This window comes from Eretmochelys imbricata, chromosome 2, assembly GCF_965152235.1.
Source record: "Eretmochelys imbricata isolate rEreImb1 chromosome 2, rEreImb1.hap1, whole genome shotgun sequence".
NCBI lineage: Eukaryota > Metazoa > Chordata > Testudines > Cheloniidae > Eretmochelys > Eretmochelys imbricata.
Window position 1 is genome coordinate 141,834,046 of NC_135573.1, and position 27,407 is coordinate 141,861,452.

The window sequence follows — 27,407 nt, forward strand, 5'->3', positions numbered from 1 at the left end:
AGCGGGTGGATGGATGAAGGGATCATCCCAGAGAATAGCTATGTGGTGGAGTGGGAGAAGAAGTGTACTGCACACCCACCCAAAAACCACAGCCCCTCCTTTTAAATGGCAAACCCAACCAGCATTGCTTGCTATGGGAAAGGATGGCGCTGCAGTTTGAAACCATTCCCACATGTTATGAAGGCGTAAGAAGCCAACCCCGCGTACCAAAAGGCTTACCATGGCTGCCTGGAAACCAAATTCTGTTGCTCAGCCATGTGTGATGTGTCACCATACTGGCAGGCGCTCAACATAAAAGGCAAAATGAGACCTTGTACCTAAAGCACGTGTGCTGTCTGCTGTGAATTGCTTGATTCACTGTGAAAGAGTCTCCCTTTTGTTCTCAGAAATGTATCATCTTAAATTTTACTCTCCCTTTTTATCCCCCTGCAGGTGCAAATGTTTCTATGCTCCCCCTGTCATCTCTGTCCCTGAGGTTATCGCAGATTAGAAGGCAAAAAAAACCCAAAACCAAACCAAAACAAAAACCCGCACTCACGCTGACATGTTTTCCAAGCTCATGCAGTCCTCCTGCACTGATAGAGCACCGCTGAACGCATGGAGGCATTCAGTGGCAGAATCCAGGAAAGCATTAAGTGAGCACGAAGAGCAGAGGCAGGAGGTGATGCTGAGGCTAATGGAGGAGCAAACAGACATGATGAAGCGTCTGTTGGAGCTCTAGAAAAGCCAACAAGAGCACAGACCCCCGCTGAATCCATTGTATAACTGCCTGTCCTCCTCCCCAAGTTCCATATCCTCCTCACTCAGACGCCCAAAAACGCGGTGGGGGGAAGGCTCTGGGCACCCAGCCACTCCACTCCAGAGGATGGCCCAAGCAACAGAAGGCTGTCATTCAAGCAGTTTTGATTTGTAGTGTGGCTACAATAAGCAATGTGCCCTTGTCCTTCCCTCCTCCTGCACTCCACCCCACCCAGGCTACCTTGTCAGTTATCTCACTTTTTTTTTTTTAATTAATAAAGAAAGAATGCATGGTTTCAAAACAATAGTTACTTTTTTCCTTTGCCAGCTGTGATCGAAGGGGGAAGGGTGGTTGGCTTACAGGGAATTAAAATCAACAAAGGGGGAGGGTTTGCAGCAACGAGAAACACACACAACTGTCACACCATAGCCTGACTAGTCATGAAACTGGTTTTCAAAGCCTTTCTGATGCGCAGCGCGCCTATCTGTGCTCTTCTAATTGCCCTGGTGTCTGGCTGCTGAAAATCGGCCACCAGGCGATTTACCTCAACCTTCCACCCGCCATAAATGTCTCTCCCTTACTCTCACAGATATTATGAAGCACACAGCAAGCAGCAATAACAATGGAAATGTTGGCTGTGCTGAGGTCTAACCTAGTCAGCAAACAGCGCCAGCAAGCTTTCAAATGTCCAAAGGCACATTCTACTACCATTCTGCACTTGCTCAGCCTATAGTTGAACTGCTCCTTACTACTGTCCAGGCTGCCTGTGTATGACTTTATGAGCCTTGGGAGCAAGGCGTAGGCTGGGTCTCCAAGGATAACTATTGGCATTTCAACATCCCCAATGGTAATTTTCTGGTCTGGGAAGTAAGTCCCTTCTTGCAGTTGCTCAAACGGCCCGGAGTTCCTAAAGATGCGAGCGTCATGCACCTTTCCCGGCCATCCCACGTTGATGTTGGTGAAACGTCCCTTGTGTTTCACCAGTGCTTGCAGCACCAATGAGAAGTACCCCTTGAGGTTTATGTACTGGCTGCCAAGATGGTCAGGTGCCAAGATAGGGATATGCGTTCCGTCTATCGCCCCACCACAGTTAGGGAAACCAATTGCAGCAAAGCCATCCACTATGACCTGCACATTTCCCAGAGTCATTACCCTTGACAACAGAATGTCAGTGACTGCACTGGCTACTCGGATCACAATAATCCCCACAGTAGACCTGCCCACTCCATACTGATTCCCGACTGACCGGTAGCCATCAGGCGTTGCAAGCTTCCACAGGGCTATCGCCACTCGCTTCTCAACTGTCAGGGCAGCTCTCATCTTGTTATTCCTGTGCTTCGGGGCGGGGGGAAAGCAACTCACAAAGTTCGAGGAAAGTAGCCTTACGCATGTGAAAGTTTCGCAGCCACTGGAAATCATCCCATGCCTGCAACACTATGTGGTTCCACCAGTCTGTGCTTGTTTGCCAGGCCCAGAATCAGCGTTCCAGTGTATCAACCAGCCCCACTGCCGCCATGATGTCCCAATTGCCACAGCCTATGCTTTCAGGAAAGTTTGTGTCCATGTCTCATCACAATCGTCATCGTGCTGGCGTCTCTTAGCCCAGTTCTGCACATACTCCAAGATAATGCATGAGGTGTTTACAATGCTCGCAAAAGCAGCGGTGAGCTGAGCGGGCTCCATGCTTGCCTTGGTATGGTGTCTGTGCGGGTAACCCAGGAAAAAAGGCGCCATTGCTTTGATGGAGAGAGGGAGGGGCGACTGACGACGTACCCAAAACCACCCGCGACAATGTTTTTCCCCCGTCAGGCATTGGGAGCTTATCCCAAAATTCCAATGAGCAGCGGAGACTGCGGGAACTGTGGGATAGCTACCCATAGTGCACCGCTCCATAAGTCGATGCTAGCCAGGGTATTGAGGACGCACTCTGCTGACTTAATGTGCTTAGTGAGGACATACACAATCAACTGTATAAAATCGATTTCTAAAAATCGACTTCTATAAAAACAACCTAATTTCGTAGTGTAGACTTCTGACTTCGTAGTGTAGTCAGAAGTAGTGTAGACTTCGTAGTGTAGACTACCCTTCTGAATTTGTTTTCAAACATGTATTTAAGTGACCTGATTTTCAAGTTGTGGCCAATTACTTTAATACACAACTGCTGAAATCAACTCATTCTGCCAAGACCTGAGGGTTCTGTTCCTGTCCCACTTACAAATAACAATTTCATTCACACCTAAAGGAGTGTAAAGAACACAGTTTCCTGCACAGTTCAGTGTTAACTGAGGTCACCAGATGTTATAGAAGAGAGAGACCCAAGGACTGAAACTTAAGCCTTGACAGGTAAAAAGTATTTCCATTCCCCTTAACACATGCTTATGTACATATTTTTAGATCTAGATGTATGTTTTCTAATTGATTTGGGATTGCTCCCCCTTTTTACTGGGCTTTTAAGAGAACTAAATTGTTAATATATAGAAACTGTGGTTCTTTGAGATGTGTGGTGCACAATTATATTCCACTTCATGTGTGTCTGTCCAGTGCACTTGAGCCAGATACTTTTGGTCAGCAGTACCCATCAGGGGAGTTCATGCACTTTATGTGCTCTCGGTGCCTCCAATGAAGGGCATGAAGGACAGGGCTGGCCACCCTCCCTTCCCCCCCCTTTCCCTCATACCAGAATCCTAGTTGATATCATACTCAGAGTAGCAGGGATGGAGGGTGAGTCATGGAATATATATATGTACATGGTACATCTTGACGTACCAGTTATTGTAGAGGTAAGTAATTGTTTATTCAAGTGGTTGTATACATATATATTCCAAGTTAGGCAATTCTCAAACAGGGCTGTCCATTGGCGGTGTAAATTCAACTAGTGTATGCAAAGAACTCTGGCAAGCTCAGTCATGTGTGCAGGATATCATGTGTCCCAGCAGCTTGAGACAGAATCTCGCTGTTGTTCTCGAGAGAGACCACAGACTGGTGCACAGGGTTAAAATGGACTGGAACATTCCCTGAGGTAGATATGTGATTGCAAATGTTGAGTCAAGAATGGCCCCAATAAACTCAATTCTCTAAATTAGACACATTATCAATTTGTCCATGTTTATTTCCCAGACTCAACCGAGTAGCGCCAGGAACTGATGGATGCTATCTGTGACTTTTTGCCTTTAGTGACAACAGATTTGTCAATTATCCAGATACAGGAATACCTGGATACCCTTTGGTAAGCCACTGCCATAAGCTTTACAAAAACTTCTGGGGGTTGATGAGAGGCTGAACAGAAGTACTGTATATGGATAGTGGCGATCCCCACACCGAAAACCTAGGATATATCCTGTGGCTGGGCTGGATAGACACTCAAAAACAGGCACTCTGTAGATCAAGAGTATCACACCAGTCATTCAAATTGAGAGAAGGAATACTGTCCTGAACATCATCGTTTTGATGAAGGTGTTCAGGTCTCTTAGGTCTAGGATAGGCCTTAGATTTTTTCTTTTTAGGGATGAGAAAATTATAAGAATAAGAAACACTTCTCCTATGCTGTGGAAAGACCTGCTCTATAACTCCAAGATCAAGAAGAGATTGTACAATCTCATAAGGGTCCCTGAACAGGGAGTGGAAAGGTGAATGGGGGACTGAAAGGGAATGGTTAATCCCAAATTCCACAGTGTCTAGAACCCAATAATCTGAGGTGATGGCATTCCAGACACCTTGGAAGTGGTACTACTAATTCCCAAAGGGAGGAGACAGGTTGGGAAGATCTGGTACAACATGAATTCTGCTCCTGAGTAAGTAGTTAACTCTGCTGCTTTGAGGTTTGCAAATGCTGATGAGAGGTCAAGTGTGGCAGAAGCTTAGAAAATTTGTGTCTTTCCCAAGCTGGATCATATTGCCTAGGTCAGGGGTCTCAAATGACCACGAGGGCCACATGAGGACTAATACATTGGCCTGAGGGCCGCATGACTGACCCCCGACTCCCCCACTGCCCCGGCCCCGCTCCCACTCCACCTCTTCCATGAGGCCCCTCCCCTGCCCCACCTCTTCCATGACCCCATTCCAACCCCTTCCCCGAAATCCCCACCCCAACTTCGCCCCCTCCCTGCCCCCAGGGGATGCAGGAGGGGTGCAGGGTGCAGCAGGAGGCTCAGGGCAGGGGGTCCGGGTGCAGGAAAGGTGCGGCAGGGGGTTGGGGTGCAGGAGGTGTTCAGGGGGCAGGTTCTTTGTTCTTCTGGAGAGGGAGCTACACAGGTGAACCTCTCTGGAATGCGGCCTTCTAAACAAAACAGGAACCATTGTACATCCATCATTTAGTGGCATAACAGCCTGAGAGAACAGATGTTTTTTAAAACCTGGGGATTTTCTGACTAACAACTTCAGCAGCAGCAGTAGTAGTACAGGAATACCACCCAAGGAAATAGAGAAGAGACTTACCTCAAAAACTCAGAGAGAAAAGGAAACACTATTTTAAAAAAGCCTATCACTAACTACTACGTAAACTAAGCTAATTATATACAAGAGTGCTAATAAGTGCTGAATGACAAAGAGCAGTAGATGATGAGAAGAACTTGAGAAGGGTCAGGGTGGCCCCACCCTTTATGCAATCAACTGGAGGCATGAGGACACTCGGGGTACAGGAATCACCCCAGTGGGTACTGCTGACCAATCATCTTTGACTCAAATGCACTAGATGCGCACACACCCTAACTGGAATACATATGTGCACAAGCATTCAAACTTTCTCTTCACCTTTCATAACTGTGTTTAAATGCCCCCTGCCTTCTTTAGAAGTAAGTGCTGTATTGCTCATACTTCCATTGTTTTGCAGATATATTTTAAGGAACAGTTATTAACAGAGCCCCATGTAAAATTCGATTAGTTGGCCTTTTGATTGCTGCAAAATTATGGATTTCTCTTAGAATACCACACAGTTGTACCCCAGAATCAAGGTGGATTTTCTGTTGCAACTAAAAATAGCCTTTAGCAAAAAGTAGGACCAAATTTAGTGTAACCAGAGGATTATATACACATTTATTTGTGCAACTATATAGTTTAACTTCTTTATTCAGATTCCTAATTTTTATTATACTAGAAAATGATGAATGATGCATTTCTTATTTACCAGATGAGTAATGATTTAGTTGTGATTTGTGTCAAGGTCTGTTTGGATGGACATTCAAATTCAATTAAAATACACAAAAACAGCATTTTAATTTTTTTTATTAAATAAAACTATATTAAAAATGCTGAATACACAAGAAAAAAGTTAGTCAAAGTTTATCAAAACATGTTTTGCATTTAAAACTAACTGATTTCTTAAATAAAGGAAATATTATCTGTAGTTAATGAATTTACCTGATTGTTTCTGGTCACCAAGTTCTACAAGATTTTAGCATGAGTACATCTCATCTTCTTACACTCAGTGTTTATTCAGAGATTGTAAAACAAGCATCCCTACTTTTTTAATTCCTAATTGTTTTCTCAACTAGCTATTGAACAGAACTAGCTGAAGAAAATGAAATGAAGAAAATATTCTCTCTGCACATACAGAAGAGGCTACTGATATTAAAAGCTGGTCCCATTGCAATAAACTGCTTAGTTAGTGACTTCCACCAGCTCTGTAGTCTGACTTTCCTTAAAACTTGACAGCAAACATGTACTGTAATATTTTATTTTGTATTTAACTTAAATTATGTTAATAAATTATAATAAGTTAAGGCCTGAGCATAGGTTGTCCTAATTTCAAATTTAATTTTAAGAAAATTTATTTAAAAAAAAAACAAAACTATTTAAATAAAAATTATTTTAAAAAAATCAGTTTATCGGCCTCATTTTTTAAGGTTTAAGAGGGAACCCTTGCAAGCTAGAAGTATAATCAAGAAGCAAGTATAACCAATTCAATAACATATGTCACAGTCTACCAACCAGTCTGAAACACTAACTCTGAAAGATGCTAAATGCTCCACTCATCTGTTTGGTGTTAACCCCAAACTGTCAACATTAGCTATTTAATTTCTGATCATGTTAGTAGTAGCATCAGTTTAATGCGCTTTTACATTGTTATGGTTGCTATGACAGATTTTGGGGTAGGTGTTACAAGGTGACAGCTAGTTGGTATAAAGGGCTCCTGGAAGGGAGAATAACCCCTAGTTATAACCAACCCCTAGATGGTTGGAGATAGAGGAAACTGAATCCAGAGGGTGAGGGGGGAAAAAAAAGAGATGCATCACCTGTCCTCCAGCAGCAAGAGCCAAACTGCCTCCTGGATAACAAAAAACTCCAACTATTGAAACTGCCAGTTTCCCTCCCCATCCCAGCCAGTTTCTAGAATGCAGGGACTCATTAGTTTAAAAAAAAAAAAAAAAAAAGAAAGAAAGTCTCTTCATGCAGTACATTTAAATCTTAGAATTTGGGAGCAGCATAAAGTGCAGTAGCACCTCACAGTTACATACACCTCAGGAATGGAGGTTGTTTGTAACTCTGAACAAAATGTTCTTTCAAAAGTTTACAACTGAACATTGACTTAATACAGCTTTGAAACTTTAGTACACAGAAGTATTTTTTTTTAGTAGTCTACAGTTAACACAGTATTGTACTGTAATTTGCTTTTTTTTTGGTCTCTGCTGCTGCCTGATTGTGTACTTCTGGTTCCAAATGTGGGGTGTGGTTGACTGGTCAGTTCGTAACTCTGGTGTTCATAACTCTGAGGTTCTACTGTAAACTGAATCAAAATAAAAAACACAAGGAGTATTGTACTGATCCGACAGGCAATGAGGGGGCAATGCGGAATGATTGGGGCCTAATGTGCCACACAGGTCAGGGGCCTTACTTATTTGACACCTTGTCCAATGTTAGTTTTCTTGTCACCCAGTAGAACAGAACACTGCATCCCATCAGAAACTGCATACAGAGCAGGTCAGCTCTTGAGTCTAAGGTTTTCAAAAATTAACTAAATTGCTTAACTTTGATTTTCGTTAGCTGAACCTAACATGATAAACAATTATTTGTGGTAGCTACTCAATCTTGACTGAGGCGGCAGTAGAATGAATGGAGAACATTAAGGTACATTAATCAACTCACATTGCTAGTGTCGATTGTGTTGCTAGGAAGAAGTTAGCAGAATTGACTTAGTATCTTACCAAGTAATGTTCTTACAGATAGATACTTCAAAGGCAATTGAAAAAAGTTTGTCAGTTATAGATTACAGGTTTGGTTCACCTCATTTTAGCAGTCTAAAACTTCCAGATTCCTCAGAACTTTACTCCTGCTTAATACACTGCAACTGAAAATGAACTGTATGCATTAATTTATTTAAACTTAGCTGACCGTCCATGAACTGGAATTGGGGGCATCAACAAAAAGATACTGAATATTCTCTCTTGGAAACTAGGTGGATGAAAAAAGATTCAGTATTATTTGCTACAAAGAAAAAACTTTTTTAAAGCCTATATTGTGATCTACTCAAAAGAGCTGTGGGTCAAACAAGAATAAGAGACATAGTCCAAAACTATCAACACAGATACACTTAGAAATAAAAAAAAAATTAAAAAGGCCAATCACTACTCTAAATATCACAAATAAGAAAATGAGGAAACAAAAGTGTTGAAAAAGCTAGAAAAGGTGTTACATACTTACTTGGTGTGAAAGCAAATCTGTGCTTACATAATTCACAGTATTCTTTTCTGCTGTGTTTCAGCCACTGAACTAAGCTGCAAAGAAACACGAACACAGGGCTAAAATGTGTCTGCACTTAAAAATTTAAGACATCCAAACAATTGATTTCCTGATACTTGTGAAAAGTTCAAGTCTAAAAAAATTGCAGTTGAAAAGCTAATAATTGTATTTATGAATTTATCAAATATATTAAGCCTGTTAAATCAATACAGATAGATTGGACCACTATGAAAATGAACTTGGTATGCAAGAATGGAAAAAGAGGGTGGGCTACCACTGGTAACTGTGACTCTTCAAGCAGATGTGTTTGTGCTCCTGATGATGTGCCCTCCTCGGCTGTGCATTAGCTCAAATCTTATAGACACTACTATCCAAAAGGCTAACACACACAAGGCACATGCACCTCTGTTAATGTGGACCTGTAATTATTTTTTCTCCCTCTGAGGATTGTTTGTACAAAGTACACTTGCATATCTAAGATTGAAATAGTAAGCGATTGTGTAATTAACCACTATCATAATACAATCGCACTGGGGGGCAGCTTTAACTTTGGCATTTTCATGATTAACTGTGCAATCACAACATTGCATTATTATAAGATTTTTAAAAGTTTAAATATAATATTTACCCTTGGGTGTTAGACCTTTACACTCTAATTCATATCCATAAAGGTGCAGAAAGATATACTAATAATTTAGTAAGTTTAGTTAGCCGTCTTCCTGATGCACACAGTTTATAAAATACTACTATTGTATTCGTAAGCAGGAATGATTGTTACAACATGTAGGTGCACATACTTTGGGTTTCACATGCTCTTTATAGAGACAGAAAGCAGGCAATGTGAGCTAACCTGTAAGAACCATCCAAAAGTTTACATTTAAATATAATTTTTCCACAAACTAACTTTTCTGCTTACATACTAGTTATTCTGAAGACCTAACACGTATCCCTTTTAGAAAACGTTTGTGTTTTGTTTAAAAAATTTAAACTTACCATTCTTGATGAATAAATTTAATACTGCCAGTACACACGCACGGATGATAGAGGGGTTTCTCAGGTGTTCCTTCAGACCGACACACCCTACATATGTCTGCGGGCCAAAACAAGAAACTTATCATCATTTTCTTAAAGTTTCTCACATATTTAATATCAAAATAAATTAAGAATAAAAAATAATGGAAAATATAGCATTATGGTCAAGGATGATGCCATATAGTAAAATAAAACCATGCCAATTTAAAATGAAAATAAACTGAAAAATACACAAGACATATTTTGAACTTGGCAAAATAAAGATCCTATGATCTCCAGAAAAGCAGAACAGAATCCTGCATCTTCTTCCTGAACACCCTGCCACTGTGAAAAACTGATAAAAATCTCTACCACACAAAAACAAAAGATTGAAAGGTTCTGGAATTAACAAGTATATACAAACACACAACTGTGGAGGACGCATGCATGAGCACACTGGATGTGAAGATATCTGTACTGCTAAAACAGCAACGCATGGGGTCATCTAAGGACATAAGCTGATGCTCCCAGACAGCTGTCTCTCAACTTGGCACTGGAAGCTGAGAGTAGTTGTAGAAGTTTTATGCAAAGTAAACAGAAGACAGGAAGGTCTGGGGTCTAACCAAGGATGTGTCATTTGGGATACTAGCCCTGACCCTACTAAATTATTGTTCTGAGCATTTTAGTGGAACTAAAAAACAAATTAAAAAAAACCCCACTGCTTTAAAGTGACAAAAGCTGAAAGGTATACTTGATCAAGTGGACACAAGTTCTACCTAATTAGAAGCAATATAGGTTTCAGGAGCTACAGAAGAGCAGAATAAATTCTGCCTCTTGTTCCAAAATCCTATCACCTGATTTCTCCTGAGTTAACATAGCTGTGGGAGATTTTCTGAACTGAAAAACATGTTATTTCTATTTATAAGAGCAGACACAAAGCCTACCCCAACTCTAGATGCTCTTGACAATTAGCTAAACACAACCAATACAGATGGAACACTTAAGTAAATAAAATATTTTATTTAAGAGTCATTATCCTAGCCAAAAATCATCTGTATGAAAATACCAGCTCCGTGCCCTGTGTTAAACATTTGTGTCAAAGAGTCAAGAAAGTGCCACATCTGCTTATGTTCGTATCTTTTTGTGCTCAGCTGGAACTCAAACAGTTAATGTTTTACTTTCTCTAAAAGTCAGAAGCAATAATAATACATAGCTGTTTTCATACACAGACCTCAAAGTATGTACTGAACACTAGCCTCTGTATATGAGGCTAAGACAGTCCACCCCAAGTTTAGTTTTCAGTGATTGGCCATAAGAATGTAAGTAATTCAGGAGATGATAGGAGGAAGAATAACTTGGTACATTTGATTCAGGTCTCTGGACCATTTACATGGACTGCAAAGCTAAAATTCAGTAAGCCCAGAAACATCCTGAATGCAGCATCAGTAATTTTACAGATTGACGTGGTCAGCACTGAATTTGCCTGTTAGTTTCATTACCTCATAAGACATAGTGATGAGACCTTTTTATTAACCTATCACTGTTACCCAGGATTATCATCACTACACATATGAAGTATGGCTGACTCATCTGTGGACAGCAATGGGAGGGGATTGTGTTGCTCTTAGGTAAGTAAGTATAACTTTCTTATTGAGTTTTCTCAGAAGATGGTGTAGAACAATTGCTCCTCCTCCCTGTGGGCACTGCTAAGATGTTCTAGAGCAGGGGTGGGCAAACTTTTTGGCCTGAGGGCCACATCGGGGAATAGAAATTGTATGGCGGGCCATGAATGCTCACAAAATTGTGGTTGGGGTGCAGAAGGGGGTGAGGGCTCTGGTTGGGGGAGGCTCAGGGGTGCAGGCTCTGGGCGACACTTACTTCAAGCTGCTGCTGGAAGCAGCAGCATGTCCCTTCTCCAGCTGCTATGTGGAGGCATGGCCAGGCGGCTCTGCTGCATGCTGCCCCATCCGCAGGCACCACCCCTGCAGCTCCCATTGGAGTGACGGAGGAGGCCACTGGAGCACGGAGGAGCTGGAGGGGGGCCATGCTGCTGCTTCCGGGAGCCATGTGGAGTGGCCCCCAACCCTGCGCCCTGACTGGAGCGCCGGAGCAAGGCAAACCCCAGACTTCATTTCCTAGCGGGAGCTCGAGGGCCAGCTTAAAACGGCTGGCAGGCTGGATCCGGCCCGCAAGCCATAGTTTGCCCACCCCTGTTCCAGAGGATTCCCTTGTCTCCCATTCCTGTTCAACAAGCATAGGGGGCCATCAAGGGTATGTCTACACAGCAGTATAAGCCCAGGTCTGAGCCTAAGCTCAAAGCAAACCCCCCTTGCGTCCACACTGCAATTGTACTAACCTAGGGCTCAGGACCCTGCAGGGTCTCAGGACCCGAGTCAAGCTAGGGCCAAGGGTCTGAGTCCTACTGCTTTCCTATGTACATGTGGCCTTGGCTTGACTTGGGTTCCGGGTGTCCTCCAGATATATCGCACCCTTACTGGTGGCAGAGTAATAGCACTGCAGGGAGCATCATTACTGCCTGGCCAAGCATGGTCCCCATTCCTGCTCCTCCTGCAATGACGACTCCAGCTCCTGCTCCTCCTTGCTGCTGCGCAGCGCTTGCCTGGAGCAGGTGGCAAAGTTGCCAGGCCAGAGGTGACTCCTGGCTGCCGGGATATTGGGGGTCATCCCTCCGCAGGCTGGGCTGAGCTGGGAGCTCCACTCAGTGGTTCACGCGAACCGGTTGTTAAATTTAGAAGCAGTTTTAGAATCGGTTGTTACGGCTCCCCCGGCCCCTCTCCTGCCTTCCCTCCTCTCGCAGAGCCTCAGCATGCCACGCCGCTGGCACCAGTGCTCTGGACCACTCCTGGGCAACTCTGCAGCTCCTGCCGCTTTGAGCGGCATGGTCAGGGGGCCGGGCCGGGAGAAGGGATTGGATAAGGGGCCATGGTAAGGGGGCCGGGCCGGGGCTGGGAGAAGGGATTGGATAAGGGGCAGGGAGCGGTTGGAGGTTCCGAGGGGGCGGTCAGGGAACGTGGGGGGGAGGGGAGGGGCGCGGGCGGTGGGGTTGGGTAGGCAGTCGCCGCCCAAGAAAGTCCCAGCCAGGCTGGGGCTCGGCTAGGACAGCCCCCCAGGCCAAGGGGGCCCCAACTCATGGCGCTAGGGAGGGTGCATGGTGTAGGGCTCAGTGTTATAGAAGGGGGCTGTTGGAGAAGGGGCTCGGTGCTAGAGTGGGGTGCATGGAGCAGCACTGTTTGGGGGCGTGGGGCTATGGAAGGGCTGTGGGGCCCCACATCCTGTCTCGGGGCAGGGGCCGGGCTGCGGCTGATACTTGCACTGCACAGCCATATGGACAGCCGCTCCAGGGCCCCGCACGCAGAGGCCGATCCAATGCCACCTCGCTCAGCAGCCGTGGCCGAGCTCCATGCTGCTTCCTGCCTCGCCCAGGAAGCACGACCGGCTGTGCTGGGCAGGGAGATCAGGCACCATGTGACTGGGCGCTGCATACAGCCGGGAAGCCAGGCCCCTGGCAGCAGCAACCTCCTCTGCCCCAGGAGCCGGGCAGGGCTGGCTGGTGCCATGGCTGGAGGCTGTCTTGGGCGTGCTGGGGCGAGCCCCCATGTCTCTCCCGCTCCTGCACTGTGGGGCTGTCCAGCCTCTGCTGCTCGGGGCCGCTCACATCCCGCACTGGGGAGTTGGGCAGACGGCAGCCTTTGCCCCACATGCCGGGAGCAACCCCACTGATGCAAGGGCTGCAGGACTCCTGCGCCACCAGCTGGCACCTGGGATGGAGAACAGGCCTGGGGAGGACAGGGGGGCAGGACAGAGACTGGGGGGTGGGGTGGGAGGGGGTAGGAGAGAGTCTGGGGAGATGGGGGGGCAGGATGGAGCCTGGGGGGCAGGATGGAGGCACATCCCTTAAATCAGAACTTTTTATAGGGAACCAGTTGTTAAGATTTTGGCAGTTCATCACTGGCTCCACTGCATAGGGTTGCCAACCCTCCACTACTGTCCTTGAGTCTCCAGGAATTAAAGATGAATATTTAATTAAAGATTGTGTCATGTGATGAATACGTCCAGGAATATATCAAACCAAATCTGGCAATACTATCCACAGGGCACTGCTTGGTCCCCACTCCACTCTCTGGCTCTTGCTTCCGGGCTCCCCCTGCCCTTGCTGGGGCCGCATGTGCACGGGCACCTGAGTTCATGCACTGTGAGGGTGGTGAGAGGAAGCCAGCCCCAAAACTTCCCTGCAGCCTTCAGTGTGAAGACAGGGATAAGGAATTGCCTGGGGGTGCTGGAGCACACTGCACCCCAAGTCCTTCACCACTCCACAGCCAGGCTGGTGTGTGTGTGTTTTAAGGGATGGGATCTTTGGGAGGAGAGCAATGATCCCCCACTGGGTCATGTGGACAGGGACACACACTCTGGTCAGAATGGAGCATGGAAGGAAGTAGCTACTTCTGGGGCCCTTGGTGGGGGACTGCCAACAAATGAAAACTTTGATTATTAAGCAGACTAGTGGGTCACCCATGTTGGCTGCTTCTGGAGACTTGTTAGAAAAGTGGGAGTAAGAAGCACCATCAGTTGAACATGGGAGCTCCAGTGTTCAGCTGAGCCAGGGTTAGAAGACTTTAAATGGGGTGGTGACACTGATGCAGTATATATCCCACTAAGGGTGTTCCTCCTGAAGAGCGAGTGATCTTCAGCTTGCAGAAGCACACTACTAGAGAGCCTCCAGGGTTTTCAGTGAAGACCGATATGGTCAAGCCATATCACAAAGCCATTGTGTTATTCCCCACCCCACCCCCAACCACACATTTATTTTCCATCACATTGCATGGCAATCAAGACCACTCCCTCTCACAAGCACTGTCCCCCCACCCTCTCTCCTCCCAAAATGAGCCAGTTTCCTTTCCCACCCCGAAGCACATAATACCATTTATGTCAATATCATTTGGTTGGAATAGTATCCAAGCCTGTCCATGAATGTAGAAGTATAGTTTTCCCACAGTGCACCATGCTTCTGTGGATGAAGGGAAAGCAGTGGATGTATTGTTTCTTGACTTTAGCAAAGCTTTTGACACGGTCTCCCACAGTATTCTTGTCAGCAAGTTAAAGAAGTACAGGCTGGATGAATGCACTATAAGTGGGTAGAAAGTTGGCTAGATTGTCGGGCTCAACGGGTAGTGATCAATGGCTCCATGTCTAGTTGGCAGCCAGTGTCAAGTGGAGTGCCCCAGGGGTCGGTCCTGGGGACGGTTTTGTTCAATATCTTCATAAATGATCTGGAGGATGGTGTGGATTGCACTCTCAGCAAATTTGCGGATGATACTAAACTGGGAGGAGTGGTAGATACGCTGGAGGGCAGGGATAGGATACAGAGGGACCTAGACAAATTGGAGGATTGGGCCAAAAGAAATCTGATGAGGTTCAATAAGGATAAGTGCAGGGTCCTGCACTTAGGACGGAAGAACCCAATGCACAGCTACAGACTAGGGACCGAATGGCTAGGCAGCAGTTCTGCGGAAAAGGACCTAGGGGTGACAGTGGACGAGAAGCTGGATATGAGCCAGCAGTGTGCCCTTGTTGCCAAGAAGGCCAATGGCATTTTGGGATGTATAAGTAGGGGCATAGCGAGCAGATCGAGGGACGTGATTGTCCCCTCTATTCGACATTGGTGAGGCCTCATCTGGAGTACTGTGTCCAGTTTTGGGCCCCACACTACAAGAAGGATGTGGAAAAATTGGAAAGAGTCCAGCGAAGGGCAACAAAAATGATTAGGGGTCTGGAACACATGACTTATGAGGAGAGGCTGAGGGAACTGGGATTGTTTAGTCTGCAGAAGAGAAGAATGAGGGGGGATTTGATAGCTGCTTTCAACTACCTGAGAGGTGGTTCCAGAGAGGATGGTTCTAGACTATTCTCAGTGGTAGAAGAGGACAGGACAAGGAGTAATGGTCTCAAGTTGCAGTGGGGGAGGTTTAGGTTGGATATTAGGAAAAACTTTTTCACTAGGAGGGCGGTGAAACACTGGAATGCGTTGCCTAGGGAGGTGGTGGAATCTCCTTCCTTAGAAGTTTTTAAGGTCAGGTTTGACAAAGCCCTGGCTGGGATGATTTAATTGGGGATTGGTCCTGCTTTTGAGCAGGGGGTTGGACTAGATGACCTCCTGAGGTCCCTTCCAACCCTGATATTCTATGATTCTATGTTCCTAGGGCTAGAGCAGTGGTTCTCAGACTTGTGTTTTGGTGACCCCTTTCACACAGCAAGCCTCTGAGTGCGACTCCCCTTATAAATTAAAACCGCATTTTTTTATATTTAAACACCATTATAAATGCTGGAGGTGAAGCAGGGTTTGGGGTGGAGGCTGACAGCTCAAGACCCCCACACACATAACCTTTGGACCCCAAGGAGTCACGACCCCCAGTTTGAGAACCCCTGGGCTAGAGTCTCAACACTGGGGGGAGGGGGCAACGAGATATGCTGGGATATGGTTACTTTGACTCAGATCTGTGCATTGCAGTGTGGATGCCAGAGCCCTAGGTTTGAGCACAGTCAAAAAATTCTTAACGTAGGGTTAAAATGCAATGTAGACACTTCAGCCCAGGTTCCTTGACATGAGTCCGCTGACTTGAGTCCCACTAATCCAGGGGTTCTCAAACTTTTTTTTTTTTGCTGGAAACCCCTTTGAAAATATTTCAGACTGTAACAATGCCCCCTGCCAAAAAAAAAAAAGTGATAGCAAATTACTGTATGTATTCATAGGAGCATACTCAGGATACTGCCACCCTTACTTCTGAGCCGCTGCTGGTGGCAGTGCTGCCTTCAGAGCTGAGGAGCCGGAGAGCGGCAGCTGCTGTACCCCCTCCCATTCCCTCCAGCAATATTTTTTGTGACCTCATGACCCCTGTACAATAGCCTTGCAACCCCTTTTTGGGTCAGGACTCCCAGTCTCAGAAACACTGCACTTACACTGCCGTGTAGACATAGCCTAAGAAGCTTAGTTCTGAGGTAGTAATTTAATATACTGATGACACCCAGCTTTTTTAATCACCCAATCCAATCACTGCTGTTGAATGCCTATCCCAATGTTGGGGTCAGATTGGGACATAGATGAAAACTGGGTGACTAAAACTCAATCCACATAAAACTGAAATAATGTTGGTAGGTTAGGGGAAGTAGCCAAATGATAGCGAAGCGGATGTCCACAGCCAATTAAGGACATTTGTCTGCCATTTATTCCATGGGCATGCAGCCTGGCTGTTGTGTTTTAACCTCAGTTATGGCTGAGTGAAAACATAGAAGCAGAGTCCAAAAGTACTTTTAACCAAATGCATCTGAATGGGGCAATGTGACTTTTTTCAGCTGCAACCCTGCTAAAATAACCCAGAAGGGGGGCACCACTGTCTGAAGAATTGGGCACTTGGCTGGAAGTCAGGAGACCTGGGTTTTACTCCTAGCTCTGACATTGTGTGACCATGACCAAGTCACTTCACCGCTCTGTACCCTCACACACACTGTCTAACTTGTTCTATTTAGACAATATGGGACAGTCCCTGTCCCAAAAAGCTTACAATTTGTTTGTACAGTGTTTAGTACAATGGAACCCTAGCTTTGTTTGGGGCTTGTAAGTGCTACTGCAATCCTTAAACAAAATATTAATCCATATCTTTGTCGCCTGAAGACAGGATTACTGCAATGCACTCTACATGGGGATACAATTTAAATCAATTCAGAAACTTAAGCTGCCACATTTTGCACCAGCTTGTTTATTAAGGCCTTGTCTACACTGCCACTTTACAGCACTGCAGCTTTCTCACTCAGGGGTGTGAAAAAACACCCGAGTGCTGCAAGTTTCAGCGCTGTAAAGTGGCAGTGTAGACAGTGCACCAGCACTGGTAGCTACTCCCCTCATGGAGGTGGGTTTTTTATAGCGCTGGGAGAGATCTCTCCCTTGATTTCAAAGAAAGGAGGCTGGAGGTAGTACAGTCTCCGAAGGGCATGCTGCAATGCATATGAATTTGTGGAAGTTGCTGTAAAGGATGGAGTTATATCTATGAGGGTGAGGGGAGAGTGTAATTGTGTGTTTTTTTAAGGAATTTTCTTTCTGGCTGTCAAAATAAGTTTGCGTAACTTGTGTCAGTGGGTGCTGAGAACTTTTGGATAGGTGTTTTTTATTATTGTAGAAATCCAAATATATACGCATATATTAGGCTAACATAATCCAGACTGTAAAGGCAACAGTCAGCTTCAATCTATTCTGTCTCTGGAGGGCAGCCACCTGAAATTAATTACACCCATTATTGCCTATACATTGCAACATTCAAAATGAGTTCTGGCTGCCTAACAAGTATAGTTTTCTACTTGTGTATATAGTTCTCATCTTCCCCTCTGTTTACACACAATGTGCAGGGAAACCTATGCTGTATATAGCTCTTTATCTTGACAAAAGTTGTTAAAGCCAGATTGCCTAACTATTTTTCTCTGCATACAACACCTCAGTCTACTATTTCCCCCATTAGAGAAATCTCTCTTTGGCATCCTGATGCCTAAAGTTGGAGATTAATATATTTACCTATAAACTAAAATTTAATTCCAAAGCAATAGGAGTATCCTCCACCACCACAAACTGGATTTATATACATGGAAGTTTTAGCGTTTCAAAGTTCCTTTATAAAAGATACACATATGGATATGGCCATGTGGTGATGGAGTTTTGACAGTTTTATAGTGACACAATATAGTCCAGAAGTGGCAAACTTTTTGGCCCAAGGGCCACATCTGGGTAAGAAAATTGTATGGTGTGCCATGAATGCTCACGAAATTGGGGGTTGGAGTGCGGGAAGGGATGAGGGCTCCGCCTGGGGGTGCGGGCTCTGTGGTGGGGCAAGAAATGAGGAGTTCGGGGTACGGAGGGGTCTCCGGACTGGGGCGGGGGGGAAGGGCTCTGGCTGGGGGTGCAGGTTCTGGGGTGGGGCTGGGGATGAGGGGTTTGAGGTGCACGAAGGTGCTCCAGGCTGCAAGCGAGGGGTTCAGAGGGCAGGAGGGGGATCAGGATTAGGGTAGGGGCGCAAGAGGGGGTCAGGGGTGCAGGCTTTGGGCGGCACTTACCTCAAGCAGCTCCCAGAAGCAGCAACATGTCCCCCCTCCGGCTCCGATATGGAGGCATGGCCAGGCCCTGTCTGCAGGCGCCGCCCCTGCAGCTCCCATTGGCCATGGTTCCCGGCCAATGAGAGCTGCGGGGGGGGGAGGGGGCACTCGGGGCAGGGTGTGGAGCCCCCTGGCTACCCCGCACATAGGAACCAGAGGGGCGACATGCCCCAGATGCCACGCAGAGTGGGGCAAGCTCTCTACCCCGCTCCCCGGCTGGAGCGCCAGAGTGGGGCAAGCCCCCAGACCCTGCTCCCTAGTGGGAGCTTGAGGGACGGATTAAACTGTCTGGAGGGACGGATGCAGCCCCCAGGCCATAGTTTGCACACCCCTGATATAGCTCATTAGCGTGACGTTAACAGCATGTGTTTAGAAAAGATATAATCAGAGAATGCTAACTACAGTTTTAATCCAACTTTTAAAGAGTTATCAGCTATTACATTTCAACATATACCAATATACTGCTAACACAGGGGGCAAACTGATAACTGTAAGAGTGAACCAGGACTTGAAAAAGTCACTCATCCATTCCCCACAACTGAGTGAGAAAATGCCACTTGTAAGTGTTATAGAAGTTCAAATGTTAAATTTAATGCTTTTGTATATACTATAGTAGTCCCCTTAAACCCCAAACACAATTGCATCTCATCACACTACAACAGGGGTGGGCAAACTACGGCCCGGAGCCATTTTAAGCCGGCTCACGAGCTGCACCACGCGGTTCGGCCCCCTCCAGCTGGGGTGCTGGGTCGGGGGCCGCACCACGCAGCTAGGCCCCGCTCCAGCCAGGGCGCTGGGGCCGCACCACATGGTTCCCTGAAGCCACGGCATAGCCCCGCTCCGGGTCCTACGCGCTCCAATGGGAGCTAGAGGTGCTGTGCCTGCGGATGGGGCAGCGTGCAGAGCTGCCTGGCCACACCTCCACGTAGGAGCTGGAGAAGGGACATGCAACTCCTTCCAGGAGCCACTTAAGGTAAGCATTGCTCGAAGCCTGCACCCCCCGAGCCTCTCCCCATACCCCAACCCCAGCCCTGAGCCCCATCCCGCTCTCCAAACCCCTCATCCCCAGCCACACCCCAGAGCCTGCACCCCAAGCCGGAACCTGCACCCCTGCCCCAGCCCTGATCCCCTTCCCGCCCTCCGAACCCCTTAGTCCCAGCCCACAGCATCCTCCGACACTCCAAACTCCTCATCCCCAGCCCCACCCCAGAGCCCGCACTCCAACCCCAATTTTGTGAGCATTCATGGCCCACCATACAATTTCTATCCCTATCAGGTGTATCCCCTCAGCTCCTTCAACATTTACACACTCCGCCATCAGGAATGGGCTTGCTGCCCATTATTTTGTTTATCCTCCTCAGGAGGCTATACTCCATTGCTAGCACTAATAGCTTCCCACTCACCTAAAACAACTATTTCCATGAGTCTCTCAGACCCTATTCTGTATATAAGCCCCAACCTCCATTGGGTGCAGCAGGAAGGCAACCAATGTTTCTGACACACTCTGCTGCTACCCAATTAGCAGAGGTGAATCCATAAACATGTCAGGTGCTACTGAGCAGCAAATCCTTTGCTCAGTTATGGAGCATATGTTCTGATGCCACTATGGTCTGAGGTTGCGAAACTGTCATTCAGGTCTGCTCATTCTCTGACCCCAAATCACCCCCCTTTTCCACACCCTTCCCACCCCAGTTAGTCTCCCAACCCCATGATGCCCAGAGTCCAGAAATGAAGCCATAATAAGGCTACTGAGGCTGTAAAGGCACTGCCATGGTGCTCCTGGGAAAAGGAGAGGCTGTTTGGGCCATGTTCACCTGAAGTCCTCCTGGCTTTGCAGGGCAGTGAGAGGAAGCCTAGCTAGTCTCCATACCCTCATGATGCTATCAGACTCTACAGTTGTTGATGAGTTATTTCTGGAGGAAGTTGAAGACTCTTAAAGGGAAACTCCCTGGAAATGAAAGATGGATGCCAGGGTCTGAGCGCCAAAGTCCTAGCTTTGAGGGAGAGGGCAAAATCTCTAAGTGTTTTGGATAGGCCTTCAGAGCAACTGTAGAGTTTGAGGGCAAATAAAGCTCCAGAGTAACATACAAACATACTAGACATAACCTATATACTGTATTCCAGAGGCCTACTGAAACAGCCCTAATGATTCTCAGTGTACTAAAGAACTAGCCAGTCTGGCCTGGTCCACACTAGAAAAATTATCTGTTGCTGAGAAGAGGTATCAGCAGCACACTGCAAGTTTAGAACATGGCTTTTCATGATCAACACCATTTCAGAAAACAATGAATAAAATGAAATTTATTCCAAGAAAGTCTTAACCAGGGTTTTCTCAAATGGTGCTGAACACTATGTGTCCTGTTCTCCAAATGCAAATTAAGCTGTGCAGTTTAACCAGTGTTGGACCTGCTGCTGACAACTGGTGTCAGCAATCGGTAATTTTTCTAGCGTAGATCTGGCCTCTGACTTGACTCAATTCAATGTATTCTCTTTTATCTAGAGGCTTGTTTAGTTCACTACTAAAAAAACTAGTGCAGTAACATTTTTTCTTTGCTCTGAGAGAATCCCATACTAATAAATAACATTACTGTTCTAAACAATCAGCTGAAACTTAAGATAAATTTGCAGTGCACCTCATCAAAATAGATATGGCCATTATGAAGACAGTATAAAAGTCCAAAAATAGATATGGCCATTATGAAGACAGTATAAAAGACTAAGCAGTTATTTAACATTTGCAAGTGCGCTTTTAACTGATTCTAAAGAGTCTGACTTTAGCATTAAGTGCTGAATGCATCGAGTCAACAACAAAGAAGGGCACGACCATGAAGTGCAGATCCACTGATAGTGACCTACTCCTGTTTGATAAAATAATTGCAGGAAGTTGTAGACTGTATCTATTTTATTTTATTTCCCAGTTTTCTAATGCTTTTTTTTCAAGAAACTGAAATATAAAATACATGATTACATTACCTCAAAATGACAGCCTTCATGCTGTCAATGTCAGTGTGCAATAAGTAGGCCCAACATTCATGAAGAAAAATGAAAACTAGTGCCTCTTGTCTTGATTTTTGTAGGGTTGTCAACAAATACCTTAACTACATTTTTTTCTTTTTTGCAAATTTACAGGTCTTCTTTATTACACTTTTTCACAACCTCAAACCTCACCAGCAATTTAACTGATTTTTTGAGAGAATAATAGTTTAAAAAGTAAATCGCAAAAATATATCAGCTGCAGGAAGCCTACCAAAAAACCACTGGACAATTAAGGTGCTAATGAAGCACTCACAGCAGACAAAGCCCTTGCAGAAAAGATAAATGAATTTTTTGCACTGGTTTTCACTGCAGAAGATATGAGTAAGATTCCTACATCTGAACCATTCTTTTTAGGCAACAAGTCTCAGGAACTGTCCCAGGCTAAGGAGTCAGAGGACGTTTTAGAACAAACTGATAAATTAAACATCAATAAGTCATCAGGATCAGGTGGTATTCACTCAAGAGTTCTGAAGAAATTCAAATATAAAATTGCAGAACTACTATAGTAATTGTGGTATGTAATGTATCATTTAAATCAGCTTAAACAGTACACCCACACCTTGAATACCGCATGCAGTTCTGGATGCCTCATCTCAAAAAATGGAAACGGCACAGAGAAGGGCAACAAAAATTATTAGATTTCAGAGTAGCAGCTGTGTTAGTCTGTATTCGCAGAAAGAAAAGGAGTACTAGTGGCACCTTAGAGACTAACCAATTTATTTGAGCACAAGCTTTCGTGAGATACAACTCACTTCATCGGATGCATTCAGTGGAAAATACAGGCCCACCTTGATTATCACTACAAAAGGTTTTCTTCCCCCCCCACCCCCCCCCGCTCTCCTGCTGGTAATAGCTCATCTTAAGTGATCACTCTCCTTACAGCGTGTATGATAACACCCATTTTTTCATGTTCTGTGTGTATATAAATCTCCTCACTGTATTTTCCACTGAATGCATCCGATGAAGTGAGCTGTAGCTCACGAAAGCTTATGGTCAAATAAAAAATTATTAGGGGTATGGAACAGCTTCGACAGGAGGAAAAATTTTAAAAAATGGGACTATTCAGCTTAGAAGAGAGATGACTAAGGGGAAATATGATAGAGATATATAACATCATGAATGGCATGAAGACAGTGAATAGGGAAAAGTTATTTACTGGTTCACAAAACGCAAGAACTAAGAGGTCAGCCAATGAAATGAATAGGCAGCGGATCTGAAACAAGCATGAGGAAGTACTACTTCACACAACACACGATCAGTCTGTGGAACTCTTTGCTGGGGATATTGAGGAAGCCCAAAGTATAACTGCGTTCAAAAAATAATTAGATAAGTTCATGGAAGATATGCTCTTCAATGGCTATTAAACATGATGGTCAGGGAAGCAACCCCATGCTGTGTGTTCCCCTAAATCTCTGATTGCCAGAAGCAGGGCATGGGTGACAGAGGACAAATTACCATTTTTTGTTCATTCCCCCGGAAGCATCTGGTACTGGCCACTGACAGAAGACAGGACCCTGGGGCTCGAGACGTTGGTCTAACCCAATATGGTTGCTCCTATATCTGTAGGGCCAGATCCACTAGGCACGCTCACTCAGAGGCTGCCTAACATCACACAGAACAGCCAAAGAGGAGGCCCCTACGTTATAAACTTTAGCCCAGTAGTTAGGGTACTTACTCACTGGGGACATGGGACACCACCAGTTCCAGTCTCCCCTCTTCCTGCTGAGGAAATGGGATCTGGACATGGATCTGCCACCTCTGGGCTGAGAGCCCTAACCACTTATATTGTTGACATTACCCAAGATTTGTATTTAAAAGAAACAGGCCTTCCAAATCATCTTTCACTTTTAAGAATTACACAGAATACATTTAGCTTTTCCCAAAAGCCGTAAGTAAAGATGCACCAAGTACTTTTTCCCTATCACAAGATATTTGGGGGGCCGAGAATAGGTGAGATGCGAATACACACGTCTGACAGTGGACAGCGGCACCTCTTACACGAGATTTCCCCTCCTTCAGGCGGAGTGACTTTGCTGCGCTGCCGAGGGAACTGAAAGCGGCGCGCTGGACTTCCACCGAAGCGGCCCAGCGCCCATTCCGCGACAAGCGGAGTTTTCCGCCGAAGTGCCCAGCGCCCTTTGACCGCCAGCAGCGCCCGCCGCACCGGGGAGCTGGGCATCACAATAAACCCTGCGGCCGCGGGATCCCGCCGCACGGCGAGCCGCGCCCCCGGCCGGCCGCCCCGCCCACCCGGCCCCGAGCCCGGCACGGCTCAGCGTCGGTGGGCCCCGCTGCCTGCAGCCCCCCAAGCGCCGGCTCCGGACTCACCCCCAACGCCGCAGCGGTTACATAAGAGACACCCCCTCCCCCGCACGCGCCGCCCCCCCCGGCACCCCCTCCACGCACCGCCCCCACTCCACGCACCGCCGCCCCAGACACTGCCCAGACCCCCCACGCGCACAACGGCACGGACACCTCCCCCACCCGCCCTGTCCTCCCGCTGCCGCCGCAAGGCACCTGCAGCCCCAGACGCGGGGTTGGGGGCGGCCCCCCCCCCCGGGACCCCTTCCCGCCTGGCCCTCGCGCCCGGGGAGGGGTGATCGCGGCCAGCGAGCGCGTTACCTTCCTCAGCGGTCTCCATCTTGTCCGGCTGACGCAGCGCCGCGGCCGGCGGGCGGATGGTGTGACCGCGGTGGGGCGGGGGCCGCGGGGTTCGCAGAGTGAGCACCATAGAGCCAGCCCGGCTGAGCGCGGCGGCCTAGAGCGCCGCGCTCGCCTCCAGCGCCCTCCGGCGGCCGACGCGCGCCAGCCACGCTGCGGGGCCGTTGTTGACCCAAAGGGGAGCGGGAGGCGGGAGCCTGGGGAGCGTGTGTGTGTGTGTGTGAAACTGTAATTCCCGGCGTGTCTGCAACAAAGAGATACGTGTCCCGAGTAGAGGCCAGCAACACTCACACCTACGCCTGTGCACACACCACAACACGTGCGCACGCACATGCAAACACATATGCACGTGCGTGAACACCCACTATTCAAGTCGAGCCGACTGTATTGGCGTGGACACAAGCGTTTCCGAAAGAAGCAGATACCTTCGTGTGTGGCTCAAACGCATGCTCCTCTCCACACACAGAGAGTGTTCCCTCAAGGGGAACAAGGCAACGCTTCAGAAAGGAAAACTTTCGAACTGGTAAAAGGGGAGATAAAAGGAAAGCCCCTTTTCTCAGAAGGTGCAGACTCGACTCCCTCCTGTATCTGTCGCCAGTGGATTAATTTACAGTAAGGGTGTCCCGCCCTCCTTGTGTAACGTAAATAAAATAAAGAGAAGACAAGGTGATATGGTGCAAACAAAGGTAAGTGTATTCAGGGTAAGGGTACAGAAAACTGGGAGAAATGCGGGTGGGGGGGAGAAGAAATACAAACCTAACCAATACAATGAAACAGTGACTGGCTTTAGGAGCTTGAAGCTCAGACCCGCAAAACCTCCCTTGGTGTTCAGAAAAATAATAAATGAAACCCCAATACAGAAACCTCTCCTACTATATTCAGGCACAGCGGATGCTATGCACCGACGCGAGGCCCAGGGCCTTCAACTCTCTGGCTGATTGGGAGCCTTCGAGGAGGACCTCTGGGGAGTCCTGACAACTGGTGGACTTTGTCGCAGGCGGGGAGACCCTCTGGGATGATGGACACCAGGAAAGCTGCAGGATTCCCTCACAGGTAAGATGGTTTTGCTGTGGCGGGAATGATGATGATGACAGGTCCCTCCTTCCTCTGTCTCGCTTCAGGATAGATGATGTTCTTCTCGCTAGCTCTGGAACGTTGGGAAGACCCAACCGTGCGCACGCTGCCACTGGAATGGACAGCCCCGTGCAGGCGCTGAGCAAGATCTTATATAATCTTTAAGGCGGGAAAAGTTCTGATGGAATAGAATGTTGGGGGTTGGTTTTGGCAGAAAAAAATGGTTCTGTCTGGTTTGAGCCAGGGAGCTCCAGTGTCTAAGCTGTAAACAAATTTGCTTACAAAGATGGAGTCCAGGGGTCACAGATGATATACTCCGTATTGGATTTCATTAGAGCCAGTGATTTACATAACCTTTATCTTATATACGTTATTAAAACAACGAATTAAACACATTTAAACAATACCAACACAACATTTTTTTCTAACAAGAGAAATGTGCACATAAGAACGGCCATACGGGGGGTCAGACCAAAGGTCCATCTAGCCCAGTATCCTGTCTTCCAACAGTGGCCAGTGCCAGGTGCCCCAGAAGGAATGAACAGAACAGCTAATCATAAAGTGATCCATTCCCTGTTGCCCATTCCCAGCTTCTGGCAAACAGAGGCTAGTGATACCATCCCTGCCTGTCCTGGCTAATGGCCATTGATGGCCCTATCCTCCATGAATTTATCTAGTTCTTTTTTTAACTCTGTTTAGGTGTGGCCTTCACAACATCCTCTGGCAAGGAGTTCCACAGGTTGACTGTGCGTTGTATGAAGAATATACTTCCTTTTGTTTGTTTTAAACCTGCTGCCTATTAATTTCATTTGGTGTCCCTTAGTTCTTGTGTTATGAGGAGTAAATAAAACTTCCTTATTTACTTTTTCCCCACCTGTCATGATTTTATAGCTCTCTATCATATCCCCCTCTTAATCATCTCTCTTCCAAGCTGAAAAGTCCCTGTCTTATTAATTTCTCCTCATATGGAAGTCATTCCGTACCCCAATCATTTTTGCTGCCCTTTTCTGAACCTTTTCGAATTCCAGTGTATCCTTTTTGAGATGAGGTGACCACATCTGCAAGCAATATTCAAGATATGGGCGTACCATGGATTTATATAGAGGCAATATGATATTTTCTGTCTTATTATCTATCCCTTTCTTAATGACACCCAACATTCTGTTCGCTTTTTTGACTGCCGCTGCACACTGAGTGGACTTTTTCAGAGAACTATCCACAATGACTCCAAGATCTCTTTCTTGAGTGGTAACAGCTAATTTAGACCCCATCATTTTATATGTATAGTTGGGATTATGTTTTCCAATGTGCATTAGTTTGCATTTATCAACATGCACAAAAAACATACCCAAATTCACAAGGACTTGTACAGGTGCTCACATGCACACCTCTGCACAGTCACAATGATAAACACGCAGACAAATGCACAAGCACACACACACATGCACACGTGAGTGCACACAAACATATGTATGCACACACCCCCACATAAAAGTGTACATATGCCATGTGCATAATCACAGATGAGTACATACATGCACAGATGAAGACAAGCACAGAAATACAAAAATGGATACATGCACACATGCAAATACACATACATAAGAACACGCAAAGATACATGCATACAACATCCTCCTACATACACACCTTGTAGTCTCTTTGCTTCATAGAAGACTTTGAAAATTGGACACTTGATGATTTCACGTGGAATAAAAACAGCTTTAAGGAACTTAAACAAAATTCAGACATCATACTTTATGACTCAGGAGGTATATAAACTGTTGCTCTTGACAACAACTAAAATTCAGAGAGTATGAAAAGAACAAAATACTAGCAGAAACAACATTATCTGGACCCAGTGAAACATTACATAGATAACTAAAGTAGCCAACCCTTAAGGTGAGAATACACTATAACTGTACATGTGTCCAAGCGTATGGTTGTGCCATAAGAGAAGGCTACTCACCCTGTGCAGTAACTGGTTCTTCAAGAATTAAGGTTGCCAGGAGTCCAGTTTTCAACCAGAATGCCCTGTCAAAAAGGGACCCTGGTGGCT

At 46.2% G+C, this 27,407-nt stretch overlaps 1 protein-coding gene across 2 annotated transcripts in view; it reads right to left on the reverse strand.

The window, feature by feature from the left end:
• The window catches only part of MARCHF6 (membrane associated ring-CH-type finger 6), a 117,527-nt gene extending 93,183 nt beyond the window's left edge, over nt 1-24,344 (reverse strand). For both annotated transcript variants that reach the window (XM_077810797.1, XM_077810796.1), the window contains exons 1-3: nt 24,236-24,344; nt 9,407-9,503; nt 8,375-8,448 (exon numbers count right to left, since the gene is read on the reverse strand). In XM_077810797.1, the coding sequence (XP_077666923.1) occupies nt 8,375-8,448; nt 9,407-9,503; nt 24,236-24,344 (280 nt within the window). The remainder of the gene's footprint in view (nt 1-8,374; nt 8,449-9,406; nt 9,504-24,235) is intronic.
• Between the last annotated feature and the right edge of the window lie 3,063 nt (nt 24,345-27,407).